This window comes from Eleginops maclovinus, chromosome 2, assembly GCF_036324505.1.
Source record: "Eleginops maclovinus isolate JMC-PN-2008 ecotype Puerto Natales chromosome 2, JC_Emac_rtc_rv5, whole genome shotgun sequence".
Classification (NCBI taxonomy): domain Eukaryota; kingdom Metazoa; phylum Chordata; class Actinopteri; order Perciformes; family Eleginopidae; genus Eleginops; species Eleginops maclovinus.
This window is the reverse complement of record NC_086350.1, coordinates 16,350,962-16,368,100: the sequence shown is the minus strand read 5'-3', so window position 1 is coordinate 16,368,100 and position 17,139 is coordinate 16,350,962. Positions and strand designations below refer to the sequence as shown.

General features: G+C 41.7%; 2 protein-coding genes across 4 annotated transcripts; one reads left to right on the top strand and one right to left on the bottom strand.

Annotated features, from left to right (window-relative positions):
• The first annotated feature begins 2,241 nt into the window (after positions 1–2,241).
• Positions 2,242–5,546, top strand: rag2 (recombination activating gene 2). Of its 2 annotated transcripts, none has more exons than XM_063875992.1 (2): positions 2,242–2,519; positions 3,508–5,546. In XM_063875992.1, the coding sequence occupies exon 2, from the start codon at positions 3,518–3,520 to the stop codon at positions 5,117–5,119; it is 1,602 nt and encodes a 533-aa protein (XP_063732062.1). In that variant the 5' UTR covers positions 2,242–2,519; positions 3,508–3,517; the 3' UTR covers positions 5,120–5,546. The 2 variants fall into 2 exon arrangements, with proteins under 2 accessions (XP_063732062.1, XP_063732055.1); XM_063875985.1 differs by having other exon boundaries at positions 3,504–5,546.
• A 529-nt stretch (positions 5,547–6,075) lies between these two features.
• rag1 (recombination activating 1) lies at positions 6,076–12,881 on the bottom strand. Of its 2 annotated transcripts, none has more exons than XM_063875973.1 (4): positions 12,531–12,881; positions 11,370–11,726; positions 10,142–11,265; positions 6,076–9,297 (listed from the first exon to the last, which is right to left on the bottom strand). In XM_063875973.1, the coding sequence occupies exons 2-4, from the start codon at positions 11,702–11,704 to the stop codon at positions 7,550–7,552; spliced, it is 3,207 nt and encodes a 1,068-aa protein (XP_063732043.1). In that variant the 5' UTR covers positions 11,705–11,726; positions 12,531–12,881; the 3' UTR covers positions 6,076–7,549. The 2 variants fall into 2 exon arrangements, with proteins under 2 accessions (XP_063732043.1, XP_063732035.1); XM_063875965.1 differs by having other exon boundaries at positions 12,726–12,881.
• Between the last annotated feature and the right edge of the window lie 4,258 nt (positions 12,882–17,139).

The window sequence follows — 17,139 nt, the reverse complement described above, 5'->3', positions numbered from 1 at the left end:
GTGGGTTTACTATGCATGTGGATGGAAATGTGTATGTATGACAACAGCCATGGCTACTTAACATTTACAGATTGGCTTTCATATTGAAAAGGCCAACATGTCCTTTATCATGCTTGATAAGGTTGATAAGGCCATAAATACCAAAACAACAAGCTGAAAAAGACTCAAACGCTCCATGGAGCTCAAGGGAGCTGTAGTGTCTTTGTTACATGACCCCTTCACTTCTTACATGCCATTTTCATTAATAACCAAGACTAGTTCCCTTAACATAACAACAGAAATATGCTTGAACATGTGTTTTAGGAGAATCAAATGAGTGATAACAATGATTTTAGATGTTAATTTAGGACAGGCATGAACAAATTCCAGCTTTGATTCAGACCTTGGGAACTTTGTTGCATGCTATGTCCTTTTCTCATCCCCTTGTTTCCAGACTGCCACTAGGCTTAAAAAAAAAAAAAAAGAACTGTGGTCTAGATGATAACCAACTTACCTCAAAATTACAAACCAGAGCAGGATGGTGCCCCACCCACTACCAATCACCACAAGGGGAGCAATTACCGTTACATTAAATAGTGATAAACACCAGTGCACAATGATCGTCAGAACATCAGAGCTGTCACTGCGTCATCCGTCAAGTCCACGCTTCAGGGTAGCAACAGTCAGGTAGTGATACATTACAAGGGACAGAAACAGGTGCTACCATAGATTCTAATTACTTTGTTCTATCAATTATGTACAAATCCTTGCATGGCCTGGGGTCTGCCACACACTGCTGTGCCTCCTACTCACGCTCCGCACCATCCCAGCTGTGGCAGCATAGCAGGCAGTGCTTTTCAACAGTGCTTTGTGTGAATACCTTGAGGTGACTACAGAGGTTTATTTTTTCAAGGCTGAATTCATACTGATGGAACAGTTCTGAAAAAAAGAGAAAAAAGGAAATCCATTCTGCATATCCCACTGACATCTGAATTCATGCGTTATATCCTCTCTCATAAATTCTTTTTCTCTTTCGCTCAGCCCTGTAAGCATCAGTTTAGACACACAGGTGCTCTGCTGTTTTGTGTTTTCAAGCTGTAACGGTCTTCCAGGCACTTGTGGTTTCTGCCTTTGTTTTGCACACTCCTCAAGTTTTCTCTCAGCTGCTCAGTGCACAAAAACATTATGCTAATAAGCGGCTTCCAGCTCAGGTTTTCTCAATGTGTTCAGGCTTGTGGGTGTCAATCATATAGGAGATCTGCTTTTACCTATAGTAGGGCACATTTTTAATACAGGCATACACAAAGGGAACCCATACTCAACCAGCTGGTAGAATGTATTTCTCATTGTTGAAGAATGTTTCTTTTACCATCCCCTCAGGAAACAGCATCATAGTATGATAATGCATTAGGTTCAGTGTATTTTGTGAATAATGACTCCCACTCCTCATACAACCTGTCATTCAGAGCTGAAGAAGAGTGTTTATGTGTAAGGCAGGTAGCATTTAATAGCCATATTTGTTATGTTGTGTATGGGGATCTTTTCAGCAAGCTATAGGAGCAGTATAAAAGTGTTTAAAGGACCAGATCCTTATTGATGTCAATAACAATTCAAATACAGAGGGAAATGAGGAGTAAAAGGACTTGCCAAATGATGGGGAAGGGAGACACAGCAGATTTTCATGTCATGAAGCACTGCTTGAATACATTCAATTTTTTCACATTTGAAATGGTTGCCTGCAGCTTACTTTTGAATACGCATCAGTTTTGGAAAGACTGTGTGAATTATGAACCTTGATGAATAAACAAGTAATTTCAAGTATCTACATGAAGGTAAGTAGGTTAAAAATAAAAAAATTAGCTGTAATTGTTTCTCTTCAGTTAGAAATTGTTTTTGAACCCATTGCCATAAATTATGTAATTGTGTAATTTTTCCCCAAAATTTCAAATTATATTAAAAAGCTAAATACAATTAAACAGTTCATTGTTTTGTGTCTACATGAGGTTATGAAATAATTAGGATAAAAAAGTATTAATCCAAATTTAGAAGAAATATTTATTACAGAAATAACTTCCAACCTCTCGACAAGATATTCACATCAGAGGTGTGTCTTGCAGCAATGAGGCGATGTTGGACTTATTCCAAAATGTGGTAATGCAGTGCACAGCATTTTATCTCTTTTTCTTTGGGACCTACTGAAGAATAAAAACATACACTGACAATTCTGAAAGTATCATAAAGGTTCAGATTGTTCAACAGACTTGACCCTGTTGTACCTTCTTTAGTATAGCAGATAGCTCGTGATCTCTGAAGTGATACACTAAATGCATTCAGGCAGCACACCTGCCAGAGAGCAACAGTCACAGACTGTTAACCTCAAGATCTGGAAGTGTTTGTGAGGCAACGAAGCTTCACAAACTCTCTCGCTGTCTGCCTTTATCAAAGTTTGGCGTCATAAAAATGCCGTTAGGTTAACCTTTGTGATTGTAAGATTCACACTTAAGTGAGCTCAAGCTCGGCATCCTGGCCCTGGCCTTAAGGTAAGCAAACTAAAATGTTTTGTAATAAATCGATTTAAATCTACATTGTGATAATGATTCTATAGAAGGTCTATGTAACCATCCTGCTGAAGGTAAAATAAATTAAAACATGGTCTTTTTAAAAAGTGACTGATAGTGTACACAGCAGTATTTATTTATATTGGTGTTAAAGCTACTAAATATACGTCAAAGTGCTGGACAGTACGTGTCAGTAACAAAGAAGCTGATCCAAGACTGTCTTTTTAAAATATCTTGTCAATTGGAAAATGACAGTAATTCTTTCTGTATTTATCATCTTTTAAAGGTAGAATACAACCAATAGCTAATGCACATGTTTTTACTGAGTGTTTGTTTGGGTCTCATGCTGCGTTAAAATACACCCAGTAATGTTCTGTTTCAAACATAGGAAGTTCAAAAGTGTTTGTGTCTGATAATAATAACATGACTCCATGAAGAGGTTGCTTTGTGAGTGTTTAATTATATAGTGAGGCTGATATTTGACTTACAATTCTAAAAGCCAGCCCTTCTTTGTCCCATTATAGCAAACACACCACTCATAGTAACACTAGCAGTCAGTTATCATGCTGTACAACATCACTGTTTGTGCTTTGCCATCCTCAAAATGTCAAACAAATATGTCCTAAAAAAGGCAAAATTACTTTGTACAGGTTTGTAATCACACTATTAAATATAACATTTTAAATAGAAAATGTTTAAAAGTCGTACTTGCTCTTGTTATTGTTGTTTAGGTTACCTAATATCACATCTTTCCTAAATGTCAGTATTCTGTTTAACTATAGTTGACAAAGTTACAGGAATGACTGTGTGCGCCTGATTATATATTTTTAGCCATTATGTGGATCATGTATCTCCAGGTGTTACTGTAATAAACAGGAAGTACAATTTAAAACCCCTGAATGAAAACAATCAACAGCTGACTGACATATTATTGTGTTTCTGTGTTTGTGTGCTGTTTTGATGTAGGCAGCTGCCGGAAAATGACCCTGCAACCAATAACTCCAGTGAACTGTGCAGGCCTCCTGCAGCAGGGCTTCTCTCTGCTGCAGCTGGATGGTGAAGTCCTCCTGTTTGGCCAGAAAGGCTGGCCCAAGCGCTCGTGTCCTACGGGAGTGTTTGGCGTCCGGTTTAAACGTGGTGAGATAAAGTTGAGGCCCATCTCTTTTTCCAATGACTCGTGCTACCTTCCTCCACTGCGTTGCCCTGCTGTTTGCCGCCTCGACCCTTATGATGGGCTTCCAGAGAGTTATCTGATCCACGGTGGCCGCACCCCAAATAATGAGATCTCATCGAGCCTGTACCTGCTGACCGTGGATAGCCGTGGCTGCAATCGCAAACTGACCCTGTGCTGCAAAGAGAAGGAGCTGGTGGGAGAAGTACCCGGGGGCAGATATGGCCACACATTGAGCATGGTTCAAAGCCATGGGAAGACAGCTTGTGTGTTGTTTGGGGGTAGATCCTACATGCCAGCAGGACAGCGCACCACAGAGAGCTGGAACAGCGTCGTCGACTGTCCACCTCAGGTGTTCCTGTTTGACATAGAGTTTGGTTGCTCCTCTGCCCATACATTACCTGAGCTCAGCGAAGGACAGTCTTTCCATTTAGCCATTGCAAGAGAGGACTGTGTCTACTTCCTTGGAGGTCAATCGCTCTCCTCCGACTCCCGCCCCCCTCGACTCTTCTGCCTGCGTGTCGAGCTTTTGCAAGGCAGCCCCATGCTTTCCTGTGAGACCATTGAAACTGGCATATCCATCTCAAGTGCGATAATCAGCCGTACTGGTCCCACTCACAGATACATCATCTTAGGGGGCTATCAGTCAGACTCTCAGAAGAGGATGGAGTGCAGCACTGTGATTCTGAATGAGAAAGGGATCCACGTTGAGGCCTTAGAATCACCTAAGTGGACCCAAGATATCATGCAAAGTCGCACTTGGTTTGGCGGCAGTGCTGGGGAGGGAACCATCTTACTTGCTGTACCTACTGAGGGAAGGCCATCCCAAGCAGATGTGCATTATTTCTATCAGGTGAACTTCCAGACAGAAGGGGAATCAAAAGAGGAAGAAGAAACCCAGGGCTGCAGCCAGGAGTCAACAGATTACGACAACTCGACTCCTCTTGAAGACTCTGAAGAGCTCTATTTCGGCCGTGAGCCGCACGAGCTGGAGGACAGCAGTGATGGAGAAGGGGATAATTACAATGAGGAGGATGAGGAGGACGAATCTCAAACAGGCTACTGGATGAAATGCTGCCTTGGCTGTCAGGTGGACCCCAACACATGGGAGCCATATTACTCCACTGAGCTCCACCGGCCTGCCATGATCTTCTGCTCCAGAGGGGAGGGGGGGCATTGGGTCCATGCCCAGTGTATGGAGCTTTCTGAGCTGCTGCTGCTCAGGCTCTCTCAGGGCAGCAAAAGGTATTTCTGCCTGGACCACGGAGGCCTGCCCTACCAGGAGATGACCCCACCTCGGCAGGTCACGCCTCTGAAGCGCACCCCCATGAAGGTGAAGGACAGGAAAACTCCTCCAACCATCAAGATGTCCCCTGCCAAAAAAAGCTTTTTCAGAAGGCTTTTTGATTGAATTAAAATACTTATAATGTGTGTAAGTGGTCATTTTAAAGAAGTGTGTGTTATTCAGGATGATTTTAGTTATTATCATTAAACAATTATGCTGATCTGATCTCGATCTGCATCATTTTGTGAACAAATTACACATTAAAATCGGCACCTGATATTTCCTGCCAAGCAGCTGTACTGTATATATTAAACCGAATTTCACAATGTTTGACAAAAATACTGAATATTTTAGGATGTCGGTCTACAAGGTTTCCAGTTTGTTGTTTTAGCTGTGTCACAGTTTAAAACACATTTGTGTTGTTTTCTTTTGCTTCCTAACAATTTCTTCCAGGGCCAGACGGAACTGAATTATTTTCACAATTATTTCATGATTACTGAAAAATACCCAATATGCTGATCTGTATTCAATTCAATAAACAACATTTCTCAAATTCTGTCGTCATACCTGTTTGATTCTAATGTGTTTTTTTCTCAATTGTTTTATATCACACAAAATGTTGATGTATCAGTGTTTTTGTAGTTTGCATTTGTATAAGCTGTACAAGGGTTTGCTTATATTTTGTATTTCATCAAGACCCACATTGAAAATAAGTGGCTGAAATAAAACTTTCTATCACTGTATGCCTGTGCCAGATTTGAATAAATTGGAATAATGATTAAATATATTTCTGTTGATAAATAATACCTGATATACTGCCAGTTAAATCTATAATATAATGAAACAATAAGGCAACCTGAATGAACCACTGAAATGCCTTTAAATTAAATGTTACATTTTAAAAGGCGCCAATAAAGTTTTAGTTTGACAGGAAATCTTAATCTTATAAGCATTTAGCTTTTTATCTTGTATACATTAAAAATGGAAAGTTATGAGTGTCGTCTTCATGGATTAAATGCACCTGAATTCTTAAATAAAACACATAATTAAATATATACAATTTGATAATAAAAAAATTGTAGTTCAAGTCACATCTTGTCTTTATTTATTCATTCTTTGACCATAATTATATAAAAGTAAAAGTTGTCATTTCACCAGAAATTCAGCAGTTATATGAGTACAAAAATAAAAGGTAGTGGAACCTCAGTTTAATAGAAAATGCTCAATAAATCACCACTGAACGTCATCCACAACTCCTGTAAACATTTTATCCGATATTTAGTGTAATATGGAGAACATTTTTTAGAAAAAACACGGTTTAAAGTTAACAAGTGGAAATCGGTGAAACATCCATCATCCATTATTTTGGAAATGCAATTAATTATTGCAAAAAAACCAAATATGAGACATGTTGCAATCTGAAACAGGATGGTATTGTGGGGAGATGACAACTATGGAATGAAATGTGAATATTTCACAGCTGTCACATGGTTAAACCTTATGACAGTAAAATAAAATCAAGCATTCAATCAAATAAGAAAACAAAATTGCCTGTCAAAATTCTAAATTGTGAGAGCACAAAAAAGATGATATAATCAATCAATCAAACAAATAAACTTGCCAACAAATCAGTTTACATAGAGTCGTTCTAGCTCCCGCTCATCCTTCTCCTCTGTCAACCTTGGCAATGAAGAAATATCAGCAGAGAAAAAAATCCAGGATATATACAGGACTTAAAAAAAATCCCCACCTGCTGGAAACTCCATGGGGTATTAGGCTCTGTAATGGACCATACTGTATTTTTATGATATCAACAAAAAGGTCAGTATATGCTTTATTTTAGATGAAGAATTGGAATAAGTATCATCCATCCTCTACTGTGCAAAAACTAAGAGATAAAAATTGGTTCAAAGTGACCTGGCATCTATTCTGCCCCTCAGGGATCCGACGATAGAGCACTAAAGAAATCTTTTTCAGGGGGCACTCATGAAACAAAGAACTTTGGGTCTCTGTGATTGCATTTTGTTCCAGCTCAAATGATATATTAATACAGTGGCCACAAATGTGGTCTTCTTAACACAATTTTTCCTCCATGACTTACAGCACTTTCATCTGTTTCCATAAATATCCTCTTTATATAAATTCATAAATGTGTCATATCCTTGCAATACAATAAACTGTGCCATATTTCACAGATGGCGAAGATAGAAAAAAAGCTTTCCCGCTAAGAGCAAGAAAGAAGAAACCTGTGTTACTGTTCTCTGCTGTTAAATAATTGCACTGTGGTAACATACAGCTAAAAGAAATACAACAACAAAGTAAAATACAATTAAAACTTATAAACAAAACACACATGTTCAAAAGAAATTAGTGGGTGAATAACATTACTTTCGAAAAATTATGAAAATCTTTGCTTCAAGAAGCTCTTTCCCCTTTTCATTCCAAATAATGAATTGGTATAGAAAGTAAATGTGTTCTACTGACAGAGGCAATTGAAATAGTATATGCTTATCATGAAATCAATTACACTGGGTGTTTCAATTTGAAAGAAAAAAATCAAAGGTCAAGAATGTCCAGAGACTTGTTCTCATAATCCTGGCTCTCTATTGGGTCAATGGTAGCTTGCAGAGCTTTGACAGAGTCCTTGTGAGCTTCCATGAACTTCTGCAGGTATTTGGAAGTGTACAGCCAGTGATGTTTCAACACGTCCTCAAGCTCAAAGGCCTTTGACTGACGAGCATTCATCTTCCGGAAACGCCTGAACAGTTTGTTTGCAGACTCGTTCCCTTCGCTGGCCCAGGCTCCTATGGATCCATCTCTCTCTATGATTTCAGGCACATGGGCCAGGGTCTTGTGCAGATAATTGGTTATCTTTCCATTGTATCTATATTTGAAGGTAGAGGAGAGAAGGTCTGCAAAGCGCTGCGAGTTAAAGCTGTAGCGGCACAGCTGGTCGGGGCACTCCTTAGCAGGGCAGCTGGCACGCCACACAGGCTTCATCTGGACATAGATACTCATAAGCTCCCTGAGGGCCTCCCTCCGCTCCTCAGAGGGCACCAGCTCACACACCACATCCGCAGCCTCCTGGGTCATTAACCTGCGGGCATAGTTCCCATTCATCCTCATGATCGGTTTGAGCTTCAGTTTTTTCCTCAGCTGTTTATCCAGGGCTGCCCTCCAGCTCCGCCGCTCCTCCCGACTGGGGTTGACCTTTTTGTACACCTCCCCGATCTCGTCCTGGAAGATTTTGTAGAACTCTGTGGCATTGCCAATGTCACAGTGTAGCGCATCCAGCGTGGGCTGTGTCTCCATGAATGGCTTGGCAGAGATCCCTTTGACTCTGTCCCGCAGCTCGTCTACAGACTCGGAAAAGGGGTTGCTTCTCCATATCTCGTAGCGATCCAAGTTCTCTTCATGACTGCGGGTGACTGAGTGTAGCACCATGTTTTCAGAGGCCTCTGCCCGGGTGGAGTCACAAAGAGTGCAGACATAGGTGGACCCTGAGGCCTCGAGGCCCTCCATCTCACGCACCATTTTCTCATCGTAACCTGTGCCTCTGAAGTGGAAGCGCAAGGAGCGAGCTAGTCCACCCAAAGAAAGGACAAGCCTGCTCTCCTTCATTGCATTACGCTCAGCAACTACAGGCCCCAGGACAGCTGTGAGTGTCTCATGGTCTGACTCATCCACAAACATCAGGCAAAGGGGCTTACATGACAGTTCTGAGTTTGGCTTGGGCTCAGTGAAAATGGTAACCTCCTTCTCCTCGTTCTCTGGCATGACAGACACAGACATGACAGTAAAAGAAAAACGTACAGCCTTCTCAGGGACAGCTGGTCCCCCGCCATGTTTCTCGCTGACATCGCCCATGCCATCACACGATTCTTTGATCATGACACTGAAGCCTGAGGTACAAGTACTGTCTTCCATACCAGCCTCTCTGAGCCCCTCCATGATGTCCTCCTCCAGATCCTTTAATGCTGACACCAGAGCCACATCATAACGAAACCGGCGAGTGATGGTGTCAGCTGGGAAGTCATCCACAGAGGAAGTCCATCCAGAGAGCCCGTTAATAATGCCAACATTGCAAGATGTAGACACATTCTTGAGAGCTGGCTGCCATTCAAACTCGAGGAAGCCAGGCAGAAGCTCCTTCTCTGCCGCTCGCAGGGTGTGCAGGGGCTGAAAAATCTGGCGGCCACTGGTGGCTTTGACAGTCCGGTACATCTTGTGATATTGGCTGCAGCTCAGGAAAGTGTTGATCCGAATGGCCAAGCACACAGCAGGATGCAGCCCAAACCCTCTGCCTGTGAAGAGAGAAAGGGAAAAAGATCAAGTTTCAGAGGGAGACACAAAGAGGCAAAGTAAAATAAATAACAAAAGATATGCAAGAGGAAAGGATTTAGACATGAAGATAATTATTTAACACCAAACGGTGGAAGCCAATTTATAGCGATTTGAAAAGAACTGGAGTATCTAACATTTCCTCATTTGATATCTCACATGTCGAGTCATTTATACTACATGACTGAGAAAATCACAAATTTAACAACCAAATGTAAATGTATCACTGTCAAAAGCCTGCAAGCCCATGATTAGAAAATTCAATATTTCCTAATTTCCAAATGTTATAAGGGGACAGAGGGTGAATCAGTGAAGCTGGCAAAAGTGATGTATTGGCTGCAGATGAAAACAGACACCAGCTGGCTTCTATTCCCCAGAGAGAAGGATGGTGCTGTCTATGTAATTTGCAGATACAAGAGCTGCTGATGTTGTTTTGATTCTTACAACCCCTTCACAAGAGTTGTTATTGTGCATTAAAGGGAGTGTGAGACTGAGAGACTGACGGACAAGCAGGCAGAGAATGAACAAGAAAAAGCAGGGAGGGGTTGAGCGTTAAACAGCGTGGCACTTCAATAAACAGAAATGGACAATAATGAAATGCTTTTCACTCAAATATCATAGAAAAAATGCTCTCTCTCTTCAATAGTGAACTTTTATAACTCATTGTTATTTATGAAATGAATGTATTCCTTAGAGATAGGCGGAAATATTATTGAGAAAATTATTTCCATCATTTTTCTTTTGTGAGTGTCTGGGCTACGGAGGTTTATGCATTGATTAAACAAAAGCTTTATAATAGTCTCTTACCTTGCATTATGGCCTCTAGCTCATCTGCTTGCCGGTGTTCATTCCCAGACCTCAGTGCAAGCAGAAACAGAGTCTGGCACACAGACTTCAGGTCACCACCTTCCTCTTTATCTGCAAATGCCTTCAGCTGGTTCTTCATATCCCTCAGCCGATGCTTCTGGGCCCGACGTGTTAGCGATAGCAGGTGCTGACGGGGTCTTCCCCCTTTATTGGTGAGCAGGTAGCTGTCAAGTTCTGATGTCTGCTGTTTTGCATCCTGTTCATCCAGCTCATGGCACTGACAATGAGTTTTAAATGAGTCCAGCCTTACCTGCTTGCCACAGGGGCAGCGCAGAGCCAGGGAATGTAGGGCTGATAAGAAGGCTTTGGCAGGCGAGGTGAGATCAGTGGGGGCACACGTCAAGTTGCAGGCCGGGCAGAGAGGCCCAAGAATGTGGATGTATTTAATAATACAGCTGTGACAGAACAAGTGCCCACAGGGGGATTGGACTGGATTAGAGAGCAGGTGGTCACACACCAGGCAGGTGAAAGAAAAGAGAAAGTCTACAGGGAGCTTCTCAGAGATCAGCTTGGTGTTCAGGTGGTCTTTCTGGCAGCGGGTGATGGTCCTCACCCATTGTTCTCTCTGGATGCGGGGATTCTTCCATGCCCTGTTCACAGGGTCATGATGAGGTTCTCCAAATGGTCTCAGAACCCTCCTCTCACCAACAGCAGTGCTGTCTCCATTATCCCACCTGGCTCTTTTTGCCAGGCTTTGGGCTTTGGGAACGGCTTTTCGCCTCTTCCTCCTAGTCCGCTGAAATGAAGGTTTTCTCGGGGAGCAAAGATGACAGGTGTAAGAGTGAGGTTTCCACTCTGGGACTCTTGTTCTGGAGAAGCTGCAGAAGCCCCCTCCTCGTATGGTGGTCACCCAGCAGCGATGGCAGAAGGAAAGAGGGTGGACAGATTCTGTGTCCTCTGTCACGTCCACTTTGAAGACTTTGAGAACTACGCCTGGCCAGCTTGTGAACTTGCAGCCCATTTTACGAAGGGAACCTTTGCTGACCTCATCCAGATCTCCATGAACATTGTGCACCGGTCCTTTGACTTTTCTCAGGGCTGTTCCACAAAGACGGCACAAGCACCTTTATAAAGGGAAAACAAAATCTGTCAAAATCTTTAATAATAAATGCATGTACAATATGTTTAAATTATGTTACGTTTAAATGAAAAAGGGACACTTTATTACCTAAGGTGGTTCATGTGGGTGTCCATTTCCTGTAGCTTCTTATCCACCCTATGGCCAGGGCCCTCTACATTTTCCTTGCTTTTTCCTCCTAGGCATAATTTCATGACACTCCCTAGGCCTATGTCTTTATCTATCCCTATATTTAGAGCTGACGGAGGTGAGATAACTAACAAGGCTCCTTTCTCAGGCTGTGACTCACTGGGCAGAGGGGCCTTCTCCATTGACTTCAACCTAAACAGTTTAAACTTCCACTGAGAATACTTAGAGTGGGGATGGTGGAGCTCAGCCGGCATAGAGGATCTGGGGCCATCTGTCTCCAGACTCTCCTCCATCATGATGTGACTTAGACCTTAGACCCTGAGGAGGAGAGAAGAGCTTAGTTCGATGCATCCCAAATGTACAAAAATTATTCCAGCTGTCCATGAGATACATGGTTGCAGATGCCAGAGAAAAGATTTAAAGGTTCAGATGCTGATGATATCTGCAGAGCCTTCTTAGAGTTGAGCCCATGACGCCATCTAACAGCTTTTCTTGATCTGTGTTGAACTCATACATCAAGTATCCTGAAATCCCACTGAACAGAGAGTAGTGAGCCTCTACCTAGAGCACTGTGTGATACCATAAGTGGCATTTAGATCTTGTGTAAAATGCATGAGACAAGCATTGGGGGATCGATACAGCACAGAAATCTTCATTTCTCTCTTCTCCAAGCCCATCGCTCAGGGAGCCATTGTGATTTTTTTGCTTTGACACAGCGAGTTTGCTAAATGGGCAACCTTATCCCAGCAAGGCTGTCAATCATTTATATTAGTCATTTTCTTGGCAGGAGAGAGTATTGGAGCCCCGGGAGCCTCTGACTGGCATTTTAAATAAGGGGGGGGAAATGTGGAGGAACAGGAAACTTATTTCATAATACATATTTATTGACCAAACAGGAGGGAAAAGAAAATAAGAAACCATCATATTGAATAAAGATCAAAAGAAAAGATATTACAAACACAACATTGTTCAATTTAGGAGTCATATTTCAACAGCCAAATGCTCTTATGATGTGGCACAGGTAAGATCAATGATACTGCTGCACAAACAGCCCTTATTTCATCTCCCCCAATATTGGTTTCATTACAAGTTCAGACAATAAAGCAGTCAAAACAATCTTACCATTGCACAATAGTGTGCATAGCCTAGCATCTTCCATCTATCCATCTTTACGTATTCCTGCTATGTTTTCTCCCTGGAAGGCTTGAATCTGGCAGTACTCCATCATTTCTTGGCTCTCTGTGTACTTGACATGCTGAACTTTCCTTTGAGACAAACAGCTGAGCCTGTATGCAAGTGTGTCAGCTGGCCTCTTACCTTGTTTTTCAGTCTCAGCTGGCGTCTACTCCCCTGGGGGTCCTCTCTGCATGGGTGCACAAGGGAAGCCCTGGAGCCAGGCCCAACACACTACAGTACATATACTGTCTATGTTGGAGTCTGCCACAGCATGGAGCATCTGTTACCAGGAGTTACAGCTTCATACACTGGGATAGATCCTGTGTGGCTTCTTGTGTCTTGTATTTATACCCTTCCTTGGATGGGATCCCAACAGTCAACTCCTGACACCTGATGCAAGCAGCTGAATTGAGAAAAAAATTAAGAAAACAAGGTCAACCCCAAAGCACAAGTGCAAACACATGTATGCACAGAATCCAACAGCAAAACCCAAATAAACAACTTTTTACCACAACACACTAATCCTCAGACGAGAACACTTCTATGTCAACTTTATCTCCCCTTTCTCTTATCCATCTGCAGGCTCACCTCATCCAGGTGGCCTGTCTCTGAAACAAAGAGAGTTACTGTTTAACGGGGAAAAGCTTCCAGTGCAGTGACAAAACAGATGATATAATTGTTTTATCATCCCACAAGCAAATAAAAACTCTGACAAATATTGTAATACAAATATTTATATAATAAAACTCAAAATGAATAATCTGACTAAACAATTATGTAATAGTGGTGAATGTAGCTGAGCAGATTATCTCAATAACTGTACTTGAGTACAACTTTTAAATACTTATTTGTTTACATTCCACTTTCTACCTCTCCTCCAATACATTTTAAAGGGACATGCTGTACTTTTGTTACTTTACAAAAATTAAAGAACAAACTGAGTTTATTTAGTAACATTTTCGATAAATGTTGGCCCTTTCCAGACAGAAAAACATTCATCAGAAATTTCAGATATTATTATTATTAAGTATTTGTAGTAGTTGTTGAGGTAGTAGAAATAGTATTTTTTAATCGTTTTGAATGAATACTTTTTTTAAAACCAAACAATCAATCACTTAATAAAGAAAACACTCTACATAATAATTAAGAACTAATAACTTCGAATGAAAAACTTTACTTGAAACAGTGTATCTCAAATGTGGTATTGGTACTTTTACTTAAGTTTAGAATCTGTGTGTGTGTGTGTGTGTGTGTGTGTGTGTGTGTGTGTGTGTGTGTGTGTGTGTGTGTGTGTGTGTGTGTGTGTGTGTGTGTGTGTGTGTGTGTGTGTGTGTGTGTGTCTGTATGATGGGTAAGGATTGGTTCTTTGGAAGTTTTGAGATCTTCAAATCATGGATAACAACATTATGATGTGTAAACAGACACAATGTTTACAAATGATGCTGACATCAAGACAGTACAATTACAGTGATCCGTGTCACATCAGAGACAGAGGTTGCGTGAGTTGTTGACAGGAGAAGTTATTAAGTCTGTACGTGTTGGATAGTGAAGGCAGCAGGTATAAAGAGACATGTGTAGTAAGGGTGTGAATTGGGCAATATTTGGTAAACGAGAGACACACAGAAACTAGATAATGATTTTTGAAAGAGCTTGAATCAATGAACAAAACGTTTAAAGTATTATTAATTGTGGCAAGGATAATGATTGTTATTGTTATGATTGTCATTCTAATTACTGCATTATTGAGACTTTTCCCCTTTGCCACTTCACATCATCTTTCAGTGTTTGCGACTGATGAACCAGCGATTCAGCGGGTGACTGCTGTGAATCAAAATGACAAACGCAGCGATACAAATGAGTCACATTAGGTTGAATACCAATTAGCAGAGTTAGCAGTTAGAAAGTGAAGAATTCATCTTCAAATTAGCATTGTGATAATTGAGTTTTCAAAGCAGAGGTCATATCTGAATTGTTGATGTATGGGTCAAACAAAGTATTGAAATGTATGTTCTTTTTATTCCAAGGCATCTGCATTGTGTGTGTATTGTGTTACTCATCCTTTGGTCCACTCCTCAGAGTTTCTATCTGCAAATCTTCTCTCCTGATAACGTCAGCACATTTAATTTATTTCTACGAATGCTTCTTCTCCGTCACCAGTCTGAATGAGTTTTAATTAGACAGCATCGTCTGATGTAATGGCTCAGTAGGTATGGGGAGTATTTGCCCAAGATCATTCTTGTTTGTAATTATCCAGGGGATTAATCTGGTGTAGTCGCCACAGGAGACTTTTGCTGTTGCGTTGGATTTGCAGGCTAAGTCATTAGATACACAGTCAGTGGGCACCAAACAACAGTTGGGTCTCTCCCACTCTTGTCAGCTTAACATGTGAGCAGGATGAACACTGGCAGGCTTTTCAGCTTAGATGGTGCATATGGTCAAATGTGACCTCAGACAACGGAGGTATATTTGTTTGCTTCTTTATGACAAGCCTACTTAATCACAAGAAATGCTGAAATGCAAATTCACAGAAAAGTTAGCGGGGTGAAAAGTGCTGTTTTCTTGGCCTATTCAAATCCATCAGACACAGCTGGGAGATTTGAAGTGCACAATGTTTGATACATTACACATCCAAGAACGAGCAAATGATGGATTGTAGCAAGATGTTCCCAGCCTATTTATAGGTGATATTTAGATTTATGATAGCCAAGTAGCCACATGTTTCCGAGGTAAACGACACACATAGCTTCGTGGCAGACAGGGACAGAGCTGCAGATGTCTGCCTGACAAACAAGCAGTGACCCCTGAGACCCTCATCTCTCTGCGCCTACTAATTGACTTGTTATTGATCAAGTCAAAGACAGTCTGATTCATGGGAAAGAGGACTTGTGGAGACAGCCACCTGGCATGGGGCAGAGTGTTATGAATGTGAGGAGCAAACCCTCCGGGAGTAGAGGCTGCAGTTTAGGAGGACATACAGGAGTTTGCAATGCACCAGTGAACTGATGCTTTGCACCATGAGAAGGGGTGTTTTTTCTAATATGATGAATCCAAACAACATCCAATGTGCGTGTGTTTATGAGTGTTGCAGGTGTGTGCAGTTGGAGGGATGAGTAGGAATATGGCAGGGGCAGAACATGTGTTTGGGGGAAGAAGAGTGTGGAGTGAAAAATAGTTTGTAAGGGGATGTGTTTCTGTGTTCGTGAGTGTGTGATGGTGTGTCTGTGACACAGAGGACCAAGACTAAACAAATAAAAAGTAGTCCTTCTAATCCATCCTTAGAAACTTTAGAGTCATTACTTTTGGGTCTGTGTGTGTAAAACAAAGAGACAGAAAGGCAGAGAAAGGCAACGAGAGGCAAGGTGATAGAGGTGAAAGAAAGAAAAGGGGTGTATAGTAGTGATCTTGTGTAAAGGAGTTGCACAGGATAACAGGCTTAGCTCGGAGTGGAGAACACAAAAGGGCTTAAGGCTGATTGCGGGCTGTGACAAGGAAAGGGGCGAAGAGATCAAACCTCCCAGGCAGAACTATGTAAGCCAAAGGTCCAAAAAAGAACCCCTGACAGCTCAAGTCACATGGTAGCTTAAGGAAAAGTGTCAATAGCAGAGATGGACAATGAATGATTTCCACAGCAGCGTCTGTATATTCCTCCCTGGGAATAAAATGTCAGCATCGTCCACATTAATAGACTGGCTCAAATTGCTGCATGATATTTTGAAATGTCATGAAGATTGTAGGCAACTTTGTGATTGTATTACAGGTAAACAGGGCATTTCACTCTCCTATTTCCACTGGGTATTATGCAATATATTAAGCATGGTATGCAAGTTTGTAAGAGCATTTTCATAGCACGTAGAACAACTATTTCAGCCTCGCCCAGCCAATTCTCAGTGAGTGGCCTCCCCCTGTCCACCCCACCCATACCTCATCCAGAGACATGATTCGGCAGATTAATACTCAAAGAGGTAGACTTCAATGCACAGCAATTCGCCAATGCTTCCTGCCAGAATGAAACCCTTACTCCACTACTCATATCCCCCTCTCATTCATCTCCCATGTCTCTCCCTCTAAAAGTCTTGTTTCCCTCGTCTCTCCCCTCTCCTCTCACCCTCACCTCCGGTTTGTTTAATAATCAATTATGTGATTATTCCAATGAGGTGATTAATTACTGTCTCTTCCTCCCTCTGTACCACAGGTTAGTGTGCCTATAATCACACACTGGCAGCCGGGGGACAGCTGAGTTGAGTGATGCTGTCTCGGGCCTTGTGTGACCCTGTATGACTCCGATGTGTTTGTTGTCGGCTCATCCTGACTGATGGAGCTTTAACAGAGAGCAGAGACACACCACAACATCACAGCTTCAGCAAACAACATCCCCCACAAGCTACTGACAGCATGACACTGCAAAATACTCCATGTCCAGCCATCCAAATATACATTTTATTGGATAGTCTTGTCTTTGGTCTGCATTGATTTGTTCCAAATCTTGCATTATATCTCTTCCTAAGGCACTGAAGAGTTATTTTGGTTTTGGACCGATTCCACTGATCTTCTCTGT